The sequence below is a fragment of the Cadophora gregata genome, assembly GCF_030347475.1.
Source record: "Cadophora gregata isolate MNR1 chromosome Unknown scaffold_5, whole genome shotgun sequence".
Classification (NCBI taxonomy): Eukaryota; Fungi; Ascomycota; class Leotiomycetes; order Helotiales; family Ploettnerulaceae; genus Cadophora; species Cadophora gregata.
The window spans coordinates 1,203,036-1,220,635 of NW_026695928.1; the positions used below are offsets into that span (position 1 = coordinate 1,203,036).

At 48.8% G+C, this 17,600-nt stretch overlaps 4 protein-coding genes across 4 annotated transcripts; 2 read left to right on the forward strand and 2 right to left on the reverse strand.

Moving 5' to 3' along the window:
* Nucleotides 1-294: 294 nt before the first annotated feature.
* On the forward strand, nucleotides 295-4,601 carry RPO41 (DNA-directed RNA polymerase; the record flags this gene model as incomplete). Its single annotated transcript, XM_058504769.1, has 2 exons — nucleotides 295-4,491; nucleotides 4,551-4,601. 2 exons carry the CDS (start codon nucleotides 295-297, stop codon nucleotides 4,599-4,601), a joined length of 4,248 nt encoding a protein of 1,415 aa, XP_058359325.1.
* A 1,136-nt stretch (nucleotides 4,602-5,737) lies between these two features.
* Nucleotides 5,738-6,715, forward strand: ONS95_011171 (uncharacterized protein; the record flags this gene model as incomplete). Its single annotated transcript, XM_058504770.1, has 3 exons — nucleotides 5,738-5,790; nucleotides 5,928-6,109; nucleotides 6,228-6,715. 3 exons carry the CDS (start codon nucleotides 5,738-5,740, stop codon nucleotides 6,713-6,715), a joined length of 723 nt encoding a protein of 240 aa, XP_058359326.1.
* A 267-nt stretch (nucleotides 6,716-6,982) lies between these two features.
* ONS95_011172 (uncharacterized protein) lies at nucleotides 6,983-11,883 on the reverse strand (the record flags this gene model as incomplete). Its single annotated transcript, XM_058504771.1, has 14 exons — nucleotides 6,983-7,819; nucleotides 7,866-8,277; nucleotides 8,324-8,483; nucleotides 8,557-8,688; nucleotides 8,744-8,855; nucleotides 8,907-9,110; nucleotides 9,254-9,412; nucleotides 9,467-9,766; nucleotides 9,867-10,190; nucleotides 10,305-10,420; nucleotides 10,540-10,715; nucleotides 10,796-10,828; nucleotides 10,895-11,570; nucleotides 11,829-11,883. The coding sequence occupies 14 exons, from the start codon at nucleotides 11,881-11,883 to the stop codon at nucleotides 6,983-6,985; spliced, it is 3,696 nt and encodes a 1,231-aa protein (XP_058359327.1).
* A 1,133-nt stretch (nucleotides 11,884-13,016) lies between these two features.
* On the reverse strand, nucleotides 13,017-14,229 carry ONS95_011173 (uncharacterized protein; the record flags this gene model as incomplete). The annotated part of the gene is made up of 3 exons (XM_058504772.1): nucleotides 13,017-13,077; nucleotides 13,139-13,955; nucleotides 14,055-14,229. 3 exons carry the CDS (start codon nucleotides 14,227-14,229, stop codon nucleotides 13,017-13,019), a joined length of 1,053 nt encoding a protein of 350 aa, XP_058359328.1.
* Between the last annotated feature and the right edge of the window lie 3,371 nt (nucleotides 14,230-17,600).

Genomic DNA, 17,600 nt, shown 5'->3' on the forward strand with positions numbered 1-17,600 from the left:
CACGGCGGCCGCACTCGATGGGCCGCCGCTGCAGCGCAGGGATCCCAGCTTAAGCAGCGTAATACCCGTATCCACCTTTTAGTGTGTTTGGCCAAAATTTGTTTGCCTCGCCTCCTATCTCTCAGTTCTGGTGCTCTGCTACGATATATCCTCGACTCCATTCAAATTTACGCGACGGGCAGTTGGATGGCCCTGTATCAGCACGTACTTTCAATATTCCTGTAGATTTTTGTTTTAATTCCCAGCGTCCCTTCGTTTCTACAGCGTCTACTTTTTCTGTGCCAAATACCAACGATGCTTGTTCGAGCTGCGCGCCGGAAAGCCCGTCCGGAATCCCTTCGAATTCGCACTTACAAAGACCAGCTATACCTCCCTTGGCTCTGCCCAACATACAATGCTTCTCAGAGGGGCCGGCGGTCGTTTGGTACCGATACTGGATCTCAAGTAGGAGGACCGAGGCCGAGGAGGAACTCACAAGATGCACCCAGTCGTCCAACCCGGAGAGCTCTGGCCACAGCAACCGGATACATGCCAATGGACGATATACCCTTTGAAAGTATCGGAACTATGCCGCCACCAAGAGGGTCGGGGACTGGGTATGGCTTTGCTGATGGCAATAGCCTCTCTGCCCTCGAATCGTTCGGCTCCCCTACACAGCTATTACAGCTCGGCGGGTCTCTGGCAATGCCTCCGCATAGATATACAAAAGGCACGAGAGGAATCACCGGCAGCATCTCAGAAATTCAATCGGTTTTCAACGCATGTTTGCAGGTTGGCAGAATCCAACGTGCAGGAGTTATTCTTCAGCGGATTGCTAAACTCGACGGTGTGGACCCCAACGAACTGCTTGGTTTCCATAATCAATATCTGCGAGCTGCCATTGAAGAGATCATGGTAAATCCCACCTCAAAATCCATGCAAGAGCTGCACAAGTGGTACGAACTTCAGATAAGGTCACGGGGCGTTCCGCAGAATACAGACACAGTTGCATACATGATCAAAGCATCACTTCAAGCACCCCTGGAGCAACGAGAACGACTCGTTCGGAGATATATGGACATGCTAGACGAGAATTCTGCTGCGCAGTTATGGAACGCGGAAGTGCTGACAGCGCAAGAAATCGATGCAATCAATCACATCTACCCAAAGTACAACCTGATGGTAGAAAAGGACCAGGACGAAGAGATGCACAATGGGATGGAAGTGGACCCATCTTCGCTGGACCAAGTCGTATCGAAATCTCCAGTACCGAATGTACGACCTACTGGACAAAAGGGTCTGGGTTTAAAGTCCTTGAAAAAAGCGCTTTCGCTTTTTTCAACACTTCCTACTGAGGGGATTGATCTCGCATCAGCAACAGCCCAGATGAAACGAGACGTTCAAACCAGACTAGAGGAAGATGCGGTTACGTCCGCCATCGATCGGTGGCGAGATGAAAGCACACATCTGAAGAAAATGGGTCTGAACACTGCACTGCAGACCAAGTCGTTGGGAGCGAGAATGTGGAAGTGGCAGGAGAGCTTGACAGAATACTTGGAAGTCGAGATCGAAAAAGTTAATGCGTCCGAAGAAGCGGAAAAGATGTCTAGAGAAGACCTAGAGCGCGTTGCGTATGGCCCATTTTTGCGACTCTTGCGGCCAGAGACATTAGCTGCCGTCACTATCTTATCGTCCATGAGCTCTCTGGGCGCTCTAGGAGCCGACAAGGGCTTACCGTTGTCGACTGCTATCATGTCGATATCTAGAAGTGTTGAGGACGAAAGTGTCTTTGAGGCTCTGCATAAAGAGAGCAAGAAACAGATGTGGCCAAAGAGCAAGAATCGACTGGACGTGAAGGATATAAAACGGGCCGCTCGATTTCGTATGTCCACTCACAGAAACGGCTCTGGGCCTGCTCTGCTGGATCAGACCGAAACGTTTACAAACAGCCCACGTGCCGAATGGCCATTGTCCGTCAAGGCCAAGGTGGGAGCCTTCCTGATGTCTGCTCTTATTCAAGTCGCCAAGGTCCCCGTAACTTTGACCCATCCAGAAACAGGAGAGGTTGTCACGCAAATGCAGCCAGCGCTGTCCCATTCCCATCAATACAAAATGGGCAAGAAGCTTGGTGTCATCATTGTCAATAAATCCCTCGTGGCTCAGATGAAACGCGAACCGGTGCATAGTCTTCTTGCTAAGCATCTCCCAATGCTTGTGGAACCTGATCCGTGGACGGAGTTCAGCAAAGGGGGTTTCCTTGCCCACCCAGCCAAGGTGATGAGAATCAAAAATGGGGACAAAGACCAAAGACACTATGCAGAAGCTGCTATTGGCCAAGGAGACATGCGACAGACATTCAAAGGACTCGATGTACTCGGCAAGACTCCTTGGAAAATTAATCAGTCTGTTTTTGACGTTATGCTGGAAGCATGGAACTCAGGGGAGGGCATTGCAAATATGCCTCCGGAAACTCCGAATTTGACTATTCCTCCCGAGCCTGAGCCATCATCGGATCCGCTAGAACGTCGGCGCTGGATACGTGAAGTCAAAAATGTGGAAAATACTAGAAGCGGACTGCATTCACAACGCTGCTTTCAGAATTTTCAACTTGAAATTGCGCGAGCTTTGAGAAATGAGGTATTTTACTTCCCGCACAATATTGACTTCCGTGGTCGAGCCTATCCAATTCCACCATACCTCAATCACATCGGTGCAGATCACTGTAGAGGTCTACTGAAGTTTGGAGTTGGAAGAGAGCTTGGAGAAGGTGGCCTGCGATGGCTTAAGATACATGTTGCAAATGTCTTCGGTTTCGACAAGGCTAGTCTCTCGGAGCGTGAGGCATTCGCGTCGAAACATCTAGAGAAAATATACGAAACAGCAACAAATCCTCTGTCAGGCAGCAGATGGTGGCTTAACGCCGAAGATCCATGGCAATTTTTGGCAGCATGTATGGAGCTCAGAAATGCTCTCGAGTCGGCGGATCCCAAAAAGTTCGTTTCGGACCTGCCAGTTCACCAGGATGGCACCTGTAACGGTCTCCAGCATTACGCTGCCTTGGGAGGAGACCTCTGGGGAGCGCGACAGGTCAACCTCGAGCCTGGTGACCGCCCCGCCGACGTCTACTCGGCAGTGGCAGATCTAGTCAAGGCAAGTATCGCCGAGGACGCAGCCAATGGAAACGAAAAAGGTCTATTACTTCAAGACAAGATCAGTAGGAAGGTAGTCAAGCAAACAGTCATGACAAACGTCTACGGGGTGACATTTATCGGTGCCAAAGCTCAGGTCAGACGCCAACTGATCGCTGCATATCCAGACCTTCCGAACAACGATGCCATGAATGCAGGTAACCTTGCTGCGTATGTTGCAACCAAAATTTTCACGGCTCTCTCAACTATGTTCAAGGGTGCGCATGACATTCAGTACTGGCTCGGAGACTGTGCCACAAGGATCTCGACATGCTTAACTCCAGAACAAATAGCACGGCTAGAGTCAGAATGGCCGAGACTGACCTCCACAGCGCTCCCGGGTAACCACAAGGCCGCGTCGATAGAAGAGTTGGTCCAATTCAAGTCCAGTGTCATCTGGACAACCCCACTACACATGCCAGTGGTACAGCCTTATCGAGACTCGAAATCAAAGACGATCAAAACGAACATGCAAAAGCTCAGTCTCTCAGAACCTCACCGATCGGACCCAATCAGCAAGCGGAAGCAGCTTCAAGGGTTTCCTCCAAATTTTATTCATTCGTTAGATGCTACCCACATGCTTCTCTCTGCTCTACGGTGCGATGAACTTGGCCTCTCATTTGCTGCTGTTCATGACTCCTTCTGGACTCATGCTAGCGAGGTTGATACGATGAACAAAGTATTGAGAGATGCCTTTATCAGGATCCACAGTGAGGATGTCGTTGGGCGTCTTCGAGACGAGTTCATTGCAAGATACCAGGGCGCAATGCACCTTGCTACGATACAGCAAGATTCTCCTGTTTTACAAAAGATAAAAGCCTGGCGTGAAACAAATTCCATTCCTCGAAGCATGAAATTTCCACGACTTAGGAAAGCTCCACATCTCGACGAATTGATCTTGGAACGTAAGCGCGTGCGACTCCTAAGTTCCGCGGACCCCGCAGATGTTGAACTTGGAAAGAGCATAGTGACACCAACCAGCATCTTTCAAGAACATGCCGCTGATGAGGATCTTGCCGCCAGTGTTGATATCAAAATTACAGGCCTCGGAGATATTTCGAAGGGCACAGCACGGTCAGCTGCAAATCAAAACAGCGCAGTTGATGACATCGAAGACGGCGATAATGAGAGTGAGGTGGACGAGATTGGTCTTGCGAACGATGAAGATGGACCAGATACCACTCGGGATCTTGAAAGTGACCAAGAGAATGAAGAAGTCGACGATAGGAGTATATTTGAAAAAAGCATGAATTTGCCGTCCAGATATTCTGGACCAACAACGCAGGTCTGGCTTCCATTGACCTTTCCCCCGGTGCCTCAAAAGGTAAGCTTTATTTCTCCCAGGGCCCAGCGTATTTGGGTCAAACACTGACGAATTTATAGGGGGAATTTGATGTCTCCAGACTAAAGAATAGTCAGTACTTCTTCTCTTGAAGATGTATTCCACTGGATACAACGAAGAGGACCTTCAGGCTCCGCCTGACGTGATCGAAGCTCGCCTGAAACAGCAAAGCCTGTAGAACGCTACGCGGCATGTCTTATTACTATAAGGATATTGTAGAGGGCGAGTGCAATTCCGACACTAATACCGAAAATCGTCAGAGACGGCTAAGGACCTCAGGGGCCAAAACGCGCAAAAACAAGGTGCACAACTGGATCTCTGTTCTTTTTTTGTTCTGGAATTTTCCTGCATAACAGCATAGCGAGGGGCCTTGCATTTCACGGGCGTTTGACATTCCGCTGTTCGGGTGGAAAATTAGAGGTGGCCAATCCGGTGAGGTTGTATGATTATTGTACCATGGGGGGCTTGTCACTGGAGTCACGAGCGGCGTCAACTTCCCCACACTCTTCTCACAGGCAGAATGAGAAATCATCTAAAAGCTTGTCCGTCGATATATTGTACTATATCTAGTTTTCAAAAATGTGCAACCATATTCACCCGCAATGCACATGGTTTTCTTGGACAGTGATGAATCAACTCACGGGCTCGGCGCTCCGTCAGGAAGGGTTTGTTCAGATGCTACCTCACCTTGCCTCCGTCTGGTCCAGACTGGGGATCTTCGTCACTTGCCACGAACCGAGTTCCAAGCCTGCCACTCACGCCTTCCTAGATAGGCCAGAAAATGAAGGACTTCGCTAGGGTGTAGAGAGAATATTCTTTTGAACGTCCTATCCATGGTAACAAGGTGGTGGGGCAAGACAGATTAAAGGCTTCCTCCTCACTTCCTCACTTCCTTACTTCCCCTCACCGTCCTTTCCTTCGCTTCATTATCCCATCCCAATTTCTCTTTTTGGTTGCATGCGGTCTGGCTACCGGCACAAGTTTTATCTTCCGCCTCTCCAAGGACTCGGCTTCTTCGATTCCCAGAACTGTGGGAGCATAAGAAGTCATCGCTAACCCAACCCGCTTAACCAACAGTATCATGTCATGAAAACAGGTCTGTCAGATACTGTTGATCTGTCAATCTCGAGCTCGAGTCGAATCTGTCGACTTCTGATTTGAGTGTCTACGTGTCCTTGCAAGTCCAGCTGACAGTCTGTCAAATCCGTGCTTGGCCTTTCCAATCAACATGATACCTCTCCAGGCTCCATCGGTAATATTGCTGCTGATAGCCACACATGCGTAAACCTCACCCTTTCTATCTACCTGTTATGGACTGTTGGTTTGAAGATCGGCGATGTTCAAATATCTTCCTTCTGGCTCTACCATATTACTCGACGTTACCATACTCGACGCTGATCAGTAGTCTTCATATATAGGCAATATGTACACGGTAACCCTGCACGAGACCTTGTGCAAGCTCCTCCTGCTCCATCGACCTGCGGTCCAACAATCGCAACTGTGGGCCGGGTAACGACAATCACCATTGAGAGCATTATAACGCTCACGCATTCATGTTACACGCAAACACTGACAACCAAGCCCCTTGCTGGGACTAGTGGTAAGCTCACACAACCCCCCATCTTCTCTGTCCCTATCAGTCTCCAACCCCTATCTCCCTCACTCCAATGAAGATCCATCCATATTGCTCGAACCATGTGTTAACACAATCGCACTAGGATGTCCCACCCTAACAAAATGCGGACCTCACCCAGACTGCATCATCATCTCAACACAAACTGTCAAATTCCCATCTGCAGACGCCTGCTGCACGTCAACACCAACATCCCTTGTACCCGGTCCATGTCCCACCTGCCAAACAGGCTGTGATGTCTCTGTCACCACCGCATACATCACCGAAAGTCCCGTTCTACCAACCGGAGTTGTTACTCTCGGTCTCAATGAGCGTGCTGCAGAACCAAAAGCAGAAGCAGAAGCTCAAGCAGCACCATCCTGCTACACGACCGTGATCAACACCGATCCAATACCGACAGGTGCAACGCAGACTGTGTATCCCGCAACCACGACGAAGACTTCGCTGCTGGATTGTAAGGGCTGTGGGATTGTGACAAAGTTTCTGAATGGATTTGGTCCGGCGAGTCAGTTCAAGGGGACCACGACGGCGGTAGGAAAGACTACTACTGTGCTGGCTTATGCGTGTATATGATGAAGCAACCTTGAAGTGAGAGTAAGGATTGTATGTTTGGGGGATAGATTGAGTGATGAATGAATAGTATGATTATCACTAGTCAACGAGAATTTGAGAAGCTTGTGAAACGGAAAAAGAGCCAAAACAACGTATTGGCTCTACATCTGATCGTATGCGTAGATGGGTATCATCACTCCTCTAAAAGAAAAGTACAGACCCGTACGCCTTGATCCCATTTTACTCTCCATCCCTCTAAATTCCATCTCATCTACCGGGCATCAAGCATCATGTCATATCGTTTTTAATCCCCAATTTTGCCGTCTTCTCCAACAACGCCTCAATCTTCGTCCGAATCTGCGGTATCCGGAAAGGTTTCGGCATCACATCATCCATTCCACTATCCCTCGCCAAAGCAATCTGCTCGCCTCGCGCGTTCGCAGTGACAGCTATAATGGGCAGACGTCCGTGTATCAGACCTTGTGCTTCCATCTCTCTGATCTTGCGGACACAGGTCAGGCCATCCATAACAGGCATCTCGAGATCCATGAGGATGACAGAGAGTTGCTTTCCATCGAATTCTCGGCCTCGATAGTGCTTCGTCTCTTTGATGATGTCCAGTGCTTCGCCGCCATGGTTGGCAACATGGACGGTACACCCTAATTTGCCAATCTGCTGTGCGAGGATACGTTGGTTGACGAGATTATCTTCTACTATCAGAATATACCAGTCACCGGGACTAGAATTTGGACTTGGTAATGGTGGTGTGCCACGGAGCTGGAGGAGTGTCGACATAGAGCCTTCGTGCTCTTCATCGCTCTTGGGAGCATTGATGGGAAGGCGGGCTTTGGATTGAATCTCGGAGCTTAAGCGTGTCTGAATGGCTTTGTGGTCTTGCTGGCTTCCAGCTCGTCGAGCTTTCACATAGAATGCGAATGTCGAACCGACACCAGCCTCTGAAGCTGCACCGATTTCGCCGCCTTGAAGTTCGGTTAGTTGACGAGAGATAAACAGTCCTAAGCCGCTTCCTCCGTACTGCACATGAGTGCGTGGTGAGGCCTGAGAAAATCGGTTGAAGAGTTTCTTCTTTTCCTCTGCTGTTAGGCCACAACCACTATCCCGCACCTGTCACAGGTCAGCATAAATCGACAAGTATTATTCAATCGCATACCTCGAAACGCAAGTACAGAATGTCGCCATCACCCCAATCACTGGACGTAGTGACGTCTGATTTGGCCTTCTTGGTTGGGAAGTATTGAAAACTCGAGTCATGCTCCTCAGGTGGCTCCAGGTATGCTCCAATCGAGACGTCAATCGACCTCTTTGGTGACGACTTGGTGAACTTGATAGCATTCGTCATCAGGTTGATCAAGACCTGCAGTAATCTCGATGAGTCCAGCATGACCATATCTACTTTCAAGCTCTCGAATGAAGGACTGATATGGAACTTCATCTTGATGTCGTGGACTTTGTGGCACTCAACCATGAACATCTGTAGAGCCCGCCGTACTATCTCAACTGGCTGAATAGGAACAGGAGTGATGAGCAGCAAGTTAGAGTCAAGCTTGGAGATAGTAAGGATACTGGAAGATGGTAAGTAGAGCGCTGTTGGAAGAGAGGTGTACATACTCATCGACGATTGATTTTTGGTGTTGAGCACAGAGTTGAATAGTCTCAGCGTTCGAGATACTCTCTTTGATACTAGTAACAGTTTCTGCGGTCAAATTTGGAACGTCGATGATGTCTGTTAACGAGCTCGATATTCCATCGGCACATTGTAAGATAGCACCTACATCAACATTAGCATCATGACGCAACACTGGCGCAGAGAATCCAATGTTCCGCATTTGGAGTCCACTTACTCAAAGGGTTCCTCATCTCATGCGAAGTAATATCGATGAAATTGTTCTGAGCTCTCCTCGTCTCTTCCGCCTCGAGCAACCTTCTTGATTGAAGATTCTCCGCCCATTTGATCCGGGAGATATCGGTGATACCTATGCATTCATAGGTCAGCGCCGAAACACCACTCTAGCTGCAAGATATACTTACTACCCATCACTGTTTTCAATTTCCCGTCTGAAAACTCTGGTTGACAAGCAGCAATGATCCAGCTGTCGACCTGGTCTCCGGTGACTTTGTCATACCACGGCTTTTTCAATCGCTAAAAAGAATTAGCTTGCAGAGCTTCCATCGGCGTCACTCAACGACATACCAATTCAGATGACCAAGGAATACCAGTTTCCGTCATTGTTTTCCAACCTTCTTGGACCACTCCAAGACTGTCGTTATGTACAGTCTCCATCCAGGACATAGCGAAAATCTTGTCTCGGGAATGGCCTGTCATCTCGAACCATCTATCGTTTCCTTCTAGAAGCAGGCCAGCGGAGTCCACTGAGAACATGCCAACTGGAGATACCTGGAACGTGTTAGAATTAGAAGAAGAGTATCTAATCCATTTCCAAGGAATTGAGCGAGTGACCGACTCCTCCGAATGGCGTAGTAGAGGATCATGCCTAACGCTAGAGCCATCAAAGGGAGGAATAATAACAGAGACCATACCTCAGCAATCCGCTGGAGACGGCTCTTCTGCACAGCTAATTCTTCCGACAGCCTAGAGCGCTCTATGGCTGCTGCTTCGGCTGCTGTAAGTCCTCTTCGCACCTCTGCCTCTAGCAGCGTCACCGATGCAAGAGACGTCGCCAGCTGCCTATCTAAAAGCTGTAGAGTAGAATCAGTAAAGCATATTGTAATCATTTCGAAACATCAATATACCTGAATGAAACTTTGGTAGTCATCATCGAATGGTCGTCGAGGATTAACTCCCACGACCAAGAATCCAAGCACGTTTTCGCCAGTGGTTGGACGGATCGGACAGACAAGTGCTTCTCTGCAGGGTTCGCCGAATCCACGGAGCTCGAAGTTCTCCATCATAGACTCAGACAGTGTCCCGTCTTTGATGGTGAGTAGAGTTGGTTCTCGAGTCTGTATCGAGTCCCGAAATGCAGGGACAAAGCCTCCGTATGATCTTTTGAGATCCAATCTTTGAGGGGTAGAAGGGTGTCCAGCAGGAATCTGGTAGGAGTTAGCATTCTCTTCGGGTTTTTAAATGGCTGATACCATGGCAATCGAAGGGCAATATTATTCGATTTCCAAAACATAGAAAAGGACTTACACCAATCGTACCCTCCAAAGCACAACTCTTGAACGTCTGCGAGTTTTCTGATGATTGAGACACGCTTCCATCCTTACTTATGTCCTCCTCATCCTCTGCCACAGAGTAGAGAATAGCAAACGGGAAGTCGAACTCGTTCTCGCTTAGTGCCGAAAGTATCTTTGGCCAGAATGCGGAAACGGACTGTGCCATTGCCGTTTCTTGGGCCAATTTCAGCAGCGTCTTCATCGCTCGAGTGCCTCGTGTTTGGCGGGTAGTTTCGAATGGAGAGTTGTATAGCCCGAGCATCTGATCTGTGCCTCCGTAGAGGGGTGTCAAACTCCACTGAATGGCTTGTTATTAGTAATGTTCAACTTTCAACAACATTACAGAGACGGTGGATACAGCCAAAGGCTCGATGACCTGGAGAAGACAACGACCTGGATGTGAATGACTTACCGTATAGAAAGTCTCCTCGACAAACCCCTGCCGTTCTATGGGGAGCATCTGGTTGTAAACCGCTACAGATTTTCCTGTCTGTCTGCACTCATCAAATATAGCACTAACGCTATCCCCTACAGCACATCGTTAGTCTTCGATTTGAACAGCGAAATAAATGTGTAGAGGCATCATTTGAGCTTCACGGGAACGAGCCGCACATGATGATGTGAAACATTGCACCACTGGTACATACATAGTTCTTTGAATGGTCCTCTAAAACCTGTGCCCATTAATTGAGGATGTTTCAATCCAGCCACAGTCTGAGCATATGCTTGATTGTAGACGACTGTAAGCTCGGCTCCCCAGAACAATGCCAGGGGGAATGGATGTGCCATGAGCAAGCAGGCGATCTGACGGAATTCTCGAGACCTAGATTATGTTAGCATTCTATACAGAAAGTGCTCGACATAAACGCCAGAAGCCCTTGTTGAAGAAGCGCTATCACCCACCATGACTTCATGTCTCCTAGTGGTGTTGCACCCCTATTTAAGGTGTCAGCATTTGCAAGTTTTGACCGCCTATATCTTGGACCGGGGAGAAGTACTAACCAGTCGATACTCCTCGCAAAAATAACATGGGGGCTCAGTTCTCCTACGGGATGAGGAAGAGTCCAATCTGGAGTTCCAGGTGTAATGAAGGAAGGTTCCAACGTAGATGTCTTGTGATCAAGTAAAGAGGCAGCATTATCACTATCAGAACTCAAAACCCTCCTTGGCTTTGGAATATCCTCTCTTCTATAAATCTCCATCCGTCGGGCAGATGGGTTATTAATTGTTTCGCTCTGTGATGCTGAGCTTGGGGGACTTCGATCAAGAGCAGAATCGTTGACATGTCCTGTGACATGGCAGCCACTGATGACAATCCACCTCTTGACACGGAAAGAAGTCCAGAGAATCCCGGCATGCAGGAAGGAGGGCGTGGTGCCGTCCGTCGTTGCAACATTCTTTACCCATCTTTGGAAGTCCGAGGGCGGACTTTTGGACGGAGATAGAGAAGCGTACGATTTAGGTCTGAATGGAATAACGTTCATGAGCTGTCGGTCAGAGCGCAAACTGACGTTCAAGAAGACCGGGCTAAATGCATAATCAAGGTCGAATTCTGAACTCAAGGCGAAGGTTGGACGAGGATCCAGTTCGAACACCTCACCGACGCCGAGACTGATGAATTCGTCGTCGACGTTGTAGAACCGCTCTGCCCCATGGTCGCCGGACCCATCTCTAGTGCCTTTGAATGTCAGCGATAGCCATTCAGACCCAAACGAGATACGGCGGGTGGTATTCTTCGCATCTGTCGATAACGAAATACAATGCAGTACATAGTTTGGGCAAGGGGTCATCTGGTATAACGCAGCGGAAGGAAGGACAGGGCGACAACACAAACAAACAGCCGATGGAGTACTTCATCTTCGCAAGTTGCAAAGGTAGAGCATGAAAATCTTTTGAAGTCTGAACAAATTGGGGAGAAACACAGGAAGTCACTCACTCCTCTGCGTACTTCCTGTCGACGACCTGGCATGCTTCCTCGACGGGGAAGTCATCTCATGAAAACGTGCCACGCTCCTCAGTGGCTCATCGACCTATCCATCAAGTAGACTCCCGTCCGAACCAAGCGATTCCAAACTCTGGTTGGGCTCGATGCAGCGCGCCGTACCGAGGCGCCGGGTCGTCCTGTTCTTTCTTCGTTTCCGTTTTGTCGTTGTGGTGTAGCGTAGCTGCTGTTCCAATTGTGCAAGCGAAGCCTGAAGCCCCTGGTCTAGATCGTGATGGGTCCAAAGGGGATCGAGACCGCCCTTGCCGACAGGATGACAGCTCGGAGCAGGGTTCAAGCTTCTTTGGGTAGGTAAATTTATGTGAGAAGCCGGGAATGGCTGGTCGGATTGTTTTCGATTTCGGCGAAATAGAATATTGTAATGAAAATCGGAAAGGTAGCTAGTTAGCTAGCCGCGATTGGCAGGATATTTTCCAACGATGGATGTAATTGATTGACTGACATGGGTGTCATTCGACAGGTGCGAGCCCTTCCCGGCACCGTTGTCGAAGTCAAGATTGAGGCTCTTGCTGATACTGTTGATTCTTCAGCTTCACCATGGATGCTGAAATTGTGTTGATCTGCAGACTATCTCGTAGTGGAGAGATGAGCGGAGATGACTTCCGAGCCGTCGCCGCAGAATGCCATCGTGACAGGGACATGGGCTTTCAAAGCGAAAATTAACCTCGGCACAATGCACTATTCTTGTGAAAGTTTGAATACTAGATGTATATCCAGACCTCGTCGGGGACCACTAAGAGCTATTTCGGTACTACCTATTTTCACTCCTCACTCCTCAATTATCATGTGACATGCCCGCGCTTCAGCGTTCTTGTAAAAGAGATCTTTGAAGTTGTAGCCGAGGAACTAACAACATTATTTCAGGTAGCCCTTGAGGATCGATCTATGGACATATGAGATCGAATAGCGCGCCGGGAACAGCGCCTGCCTTCGAAGTAGGTACCTATTCGGTCTGAGAGCACGATTCTGCGAAATGGTAGAGATCAGACCTGGGAGAGAAGTAGCTTACAATCACAATCCCTCTTACAATGTTTTCAGACAATCGGTATACGCAAAGTTGATTTGATCAGGTTGGTATCATACAGTTTCATACAGTCTTTTTGATCTATCCAGCCCAGCACTTTACTCAATCTTGATAGTAAGCTTTCCAAAATGCTTCTGTTCCCACATATACTGGTATGCCCTATCAAACAGTTAGCAGAATTCCGAAAAATTAACATTCGCTTCATAGAAGGTAAACGTACTCTTTTACCTGTTCCAACGTGAAGACCTTCTCATCCACGACTGGCTTAATCCTATTCGCCTCAATCGCCCTATTCATATCCTCAAACTGCTGTCGACTCCCCACCAATATACCTCTAACTATACAAGAATTACTCAACGCATCCAAGAAACTCGGCTGCTCCTTCGCGTTTCCCCCAAGGAACCCAATAATTGAAATTACACCATCAATCTTCACAGCCTTCAGACTCTGGGCCATCGTTTTGGGACCACCGACTTCGAGAATGTGAGTTACACCTTGCTTTTTGGGAGTGAGAGATGCAGCTTTCTCGCCCCATTCGGAAACCTCTTTGTAGTTGATTACGTGGTCCGCGCCGAGCTTCTTAAGGATTGCTTCCTTTTCTGGCGAGGAGGTCGTCGCAATGACTGTTGCACCAGCAGCTTTCGCGAACTGGACAGCGAAGATCGAAACTCCGCCTGTTCCCTGAGTGAGGACTACATCGCCCGGTACCAATGGCTTGAGTCCATACAAAGCATTCCACGCCGTTAAAGCAGCACAAGAGAGCGTGGCGGCTTCAAGCCAGTTTAGCGATTCGGGCATCTCGACGAGGCCGGCTTCGTTGAAGGTTCCGTATTGGCGGAGGGTACCGTCAATGACACCGCCGAGACCGGTGGCGATGGTTTGGGTGTCGAGGGAGCCGCTGAGATGGCCTTGGTTGAAGAGGGTGACGACTTTGGAGCCTGGTTGGAAGCGAGTCACTTTACTGCCCACGGCGATGACTTCGCCTGCTCCATCAGAGCCCGGGACTACGTCTTTCTTTTGGGCAAAGGGGTACATTCCTATGTGTTTATGTTAGCTATATGTTAAGGAGTGTGGTGCAGAGGAGTGCAAATATTGATCACACTGAGGTCATGCATGGTAGTGGCTGTTGCACATACCTTTCGGAATAATCAAATCGCGGTAGTTGAGAGAAGCAGCATGGAATTTGACGAGAACTTCATTATCAGAGAGAGCTGGAATTGGAACCTCATTATTGAGCTTCAAGCTCTCAAAGCCATCCTGGCCTTCGATGGTCCAGGCTTTGGTGGTTTTGGGAATTGCTGCTGAGGACATCTTGAGAGCGAAAGTCGAAAGTACTTGAAAGTATGATTTTTCAAAATAGTTTACAGCAATATTAATGAGTTGTCAGATATGAAATATGATGAAGCAACTGAAATTTATATAAAATTTAAACACTGGCAGACCAGGAAACTCTTGTGCAGAAAGGTATACTAATGTCCTAGTTGTTGATCGGAGATAAGAGAGTATCAAAAATCTTCCCGAGGATCATGATCCAATGCTGAATAATTATGGTGGATATCACATCAAAACTTTGATGTTTTCCCCTCACTTTTGCTTACACAGGGACCTCAATCCAATGACGTTTTTCCACTCGCCAAGAGACCTGGCAATGAAGGTTGATTTGATGACCTCGGATTATTCTGACTTTTCCAATACAACTTGGATGATTGATTCTCATGTGGGGCCGGCCACTGTTTGGCCTCGGTGGCATGAGCTGGTGGGGCTTGAAGTCCTTGCTTCACCACATCAGCAAGGATCGAAGACGACACGACATCACATCACGGCTCCGTCGACCTGTTGATTCCTGCAGCGAACGCAAGGCAGACGACCCCCTTGCCCTTCGGCAGATGGACGGTCCGTGAGATGCAATGCTTGAGTGCATCTCGGGACTCTGCCTCGTCGTGACAGATGGCTGACGAAAGCATCACCAATGGTTATTGCAGAAGCAGATGTTGGAAAATCTGTTTTAGGGGACGTGCCGTACATATATCTCTTCTTGTGCTATCCTTTTGGATTTGGATCAACTGAGTTGTTGCATAGACGTCATCTGCTGAGAAAGCCAGTCAGGCAGGGTCCAAGGAGAATAGAAATCTTGGTCATTGATCCCCGATCTGAGTACCATACCGAACTTCGCTTCCTCACTGTGGCCAGTACCGCCGCTGGAACATCAATCCTGGGCCTGGGCTCTCGTACAATGTGGGAGGTCGTTGGCACATGATACACCATCTTTTTCCAGTCCTTGTTGTACACTTCGCTATTTTATTTCTTTTCATATGTGTTTTGAGGCATTCAAGCAGATATTGGAATTATTGGACTGCTATATTCATAAAGGCTCGGAGGAAAGTAAGATGAAGGTGCCTTCTGCTAAGCTAAACACGCTGTCTCGGAGGAGCGGGATGAAGGAAGCTGAGATTGCTATCATGCAATCACGTGTATCGAACCCAAAAGAACCTCAAGTGGGACAAGTTGAACAGATACCTTGTCTTGATTTTGTCATGTATGCTTTGCCTTTGTTTTGCTGGGGCGATGTCAATGTGCATGTTCGAGTGGAAGTGCTTGCCGATTTCTCCTTCGTGTTGTGATACGTGCCGCATTGGGCTCTGCGAACGCCATTTTGTTGGATTTGGACTCTTCTTTCAGCAGCTGGGAACCATAAGCAGCCAAGGTCGTGCGCATTGCATGGTGGGCCACCTGTGGGACAGGTTCTATGATTTTGGTGTTGGTGTTGCTCATCGGAAAGGATTCAGCTTCTCCCGGCTTGTCAAGAGGCACGACAAGGTCAGATATGAAATATCAGGTGGAATGGGATTGATTAGGACTAAGAAATTTTCGTTTGGGTCGCATATGTCTCGTCGAGACGAACAATGACAGTCGTTGGATCTCATGGACTCCCAGTATCTGTTGTGTTACACTCGTGCAGGTCGTCAACACGTGGAATATTGATTGTTGTCGAAATCGCCTCCGAGAATCGTGCCGATTTGAGTATCTGATCCCTTAAAGGATAACCATTTTGTTTCTCAGAATCCCGTTTCTATCAGACCGAGATTGCAAACAATCTAGCACAAATTAATCCCGCTCCCCCGAGACTTCCAGGGCGTATCACCATCGATCCGATCCTGCGTCAAGGACGACGACGACAGCGATATACAAGGCCAGCAGTCCAACAATTAGGTCGTATGGTCAGCTGGTATTCTCTTGGTAGCGAGATGCTGTTACACCATAATCGCATGGCCTGGAGCCTCCATGCGGGAAAATCGGGAGGTCCGCCGCTCCATGATTTACGTCAAAATCCACCAAATAAGGAGAGAAGGCACATCTTCCCGTCATCTATAGCGAAGCTTCCTAGGGAATATGTTGTATCAAGGGGCTTGCGTGATCAAGCGCGTCTGCCAATGATTCGTTGATATTGTCAAATAAACAACATGCAGCACTCGCGTCCAGGAACCGCACAGTATCAGATTGATCTCTCCCCAGAATGTAACTCTGACCAGAAGATCATAATATGGACTTGCTATTAATGAGGCGAGTACGCTACTCTCCGCCACGGGCCATAACGCGAGCCCAGCGGTTACGAATGGAGCGAGCCGAAGTGCATGATGGGCTTGACAGCCCCCTCAATTTGCGGAGGGTCGAGACGAAAAGCCTACAGTGCCGGACCCCTGGTAAAGATTCTCCCTGCCAGCTGACAACATCCAGCCAGTCGAAGAATTTCAAATGTCTTGTGTTTCAAGGTTTCACGACGACAAACGTCGTTCTCGAAGATCCGAAGCTTCGATCTGATCTTTGGGATTCCTGGATGAGGGCTAGCTCGACCTCCGCATTCTTGCACCTGCATATGGCACTTCGTCTCTCGGTGCCGTGCCCCTGCCCATGGAGTTGTGACGGTACTTGTAAATTGATATTGCAGCTCGCGATCGGAGGGTCTGCGGAGCATTTATGGGACCTCTGGGAGAGTCCAGATCCGGGGTAAGCTTCTCTCATCGTGCATGAAATCATAGGACGCTGTACTGTAGCACCTGAAGAATGACGCTTGGTGGTTTGGTTAGGAGAACAGCATATCACAACGGAAGCGGAGGCTTTTCGGGGCGCCTGAAATTTAAAGTTAAAGTTGGCCCGGCCAGCCATCCGTACAGTAGATCGTTGAGGGCGGGCCTCCAAGACTGACTGCACTGCACGATTCTATGAAAATAGTAAAGTCGTCACGAAACATTGCCCAGCACATGAAGATCACACTTCTTGTCAAGTGGATAGGGATAGGAATACGAATAGGGGGCCGAAAGCTAGAATGCAGCAATGATTGGGTGACAGCTGCAGCTGGCCAGCCGGAGGTCACTGGCACTGGCACTGGCACTGGCACTGGTATCGTTCGTTACTGACTACTACTGGCAGTGGCACATGCGAGAAAGGTGCCAAGCGGCCGTGTGGTGCGTGAGGTGAGGAACTTCGGACCGTTTGAACTTTTGTGGCGGGTTGGCGACCAGGAACAGGAACAAGCCCTTGCCCAGCAGCACCCCGTCAGTTCCATGCACGACACTCTCTGTGGTTCCCTGCTGGCGAGCAAGGATGCGGCGTGGCCAGGGCATGAGCACTTAAATTTACCTACTCGCCCCTGGTCATTGCGGCAGAGTCAGTGAGGGAGGGAC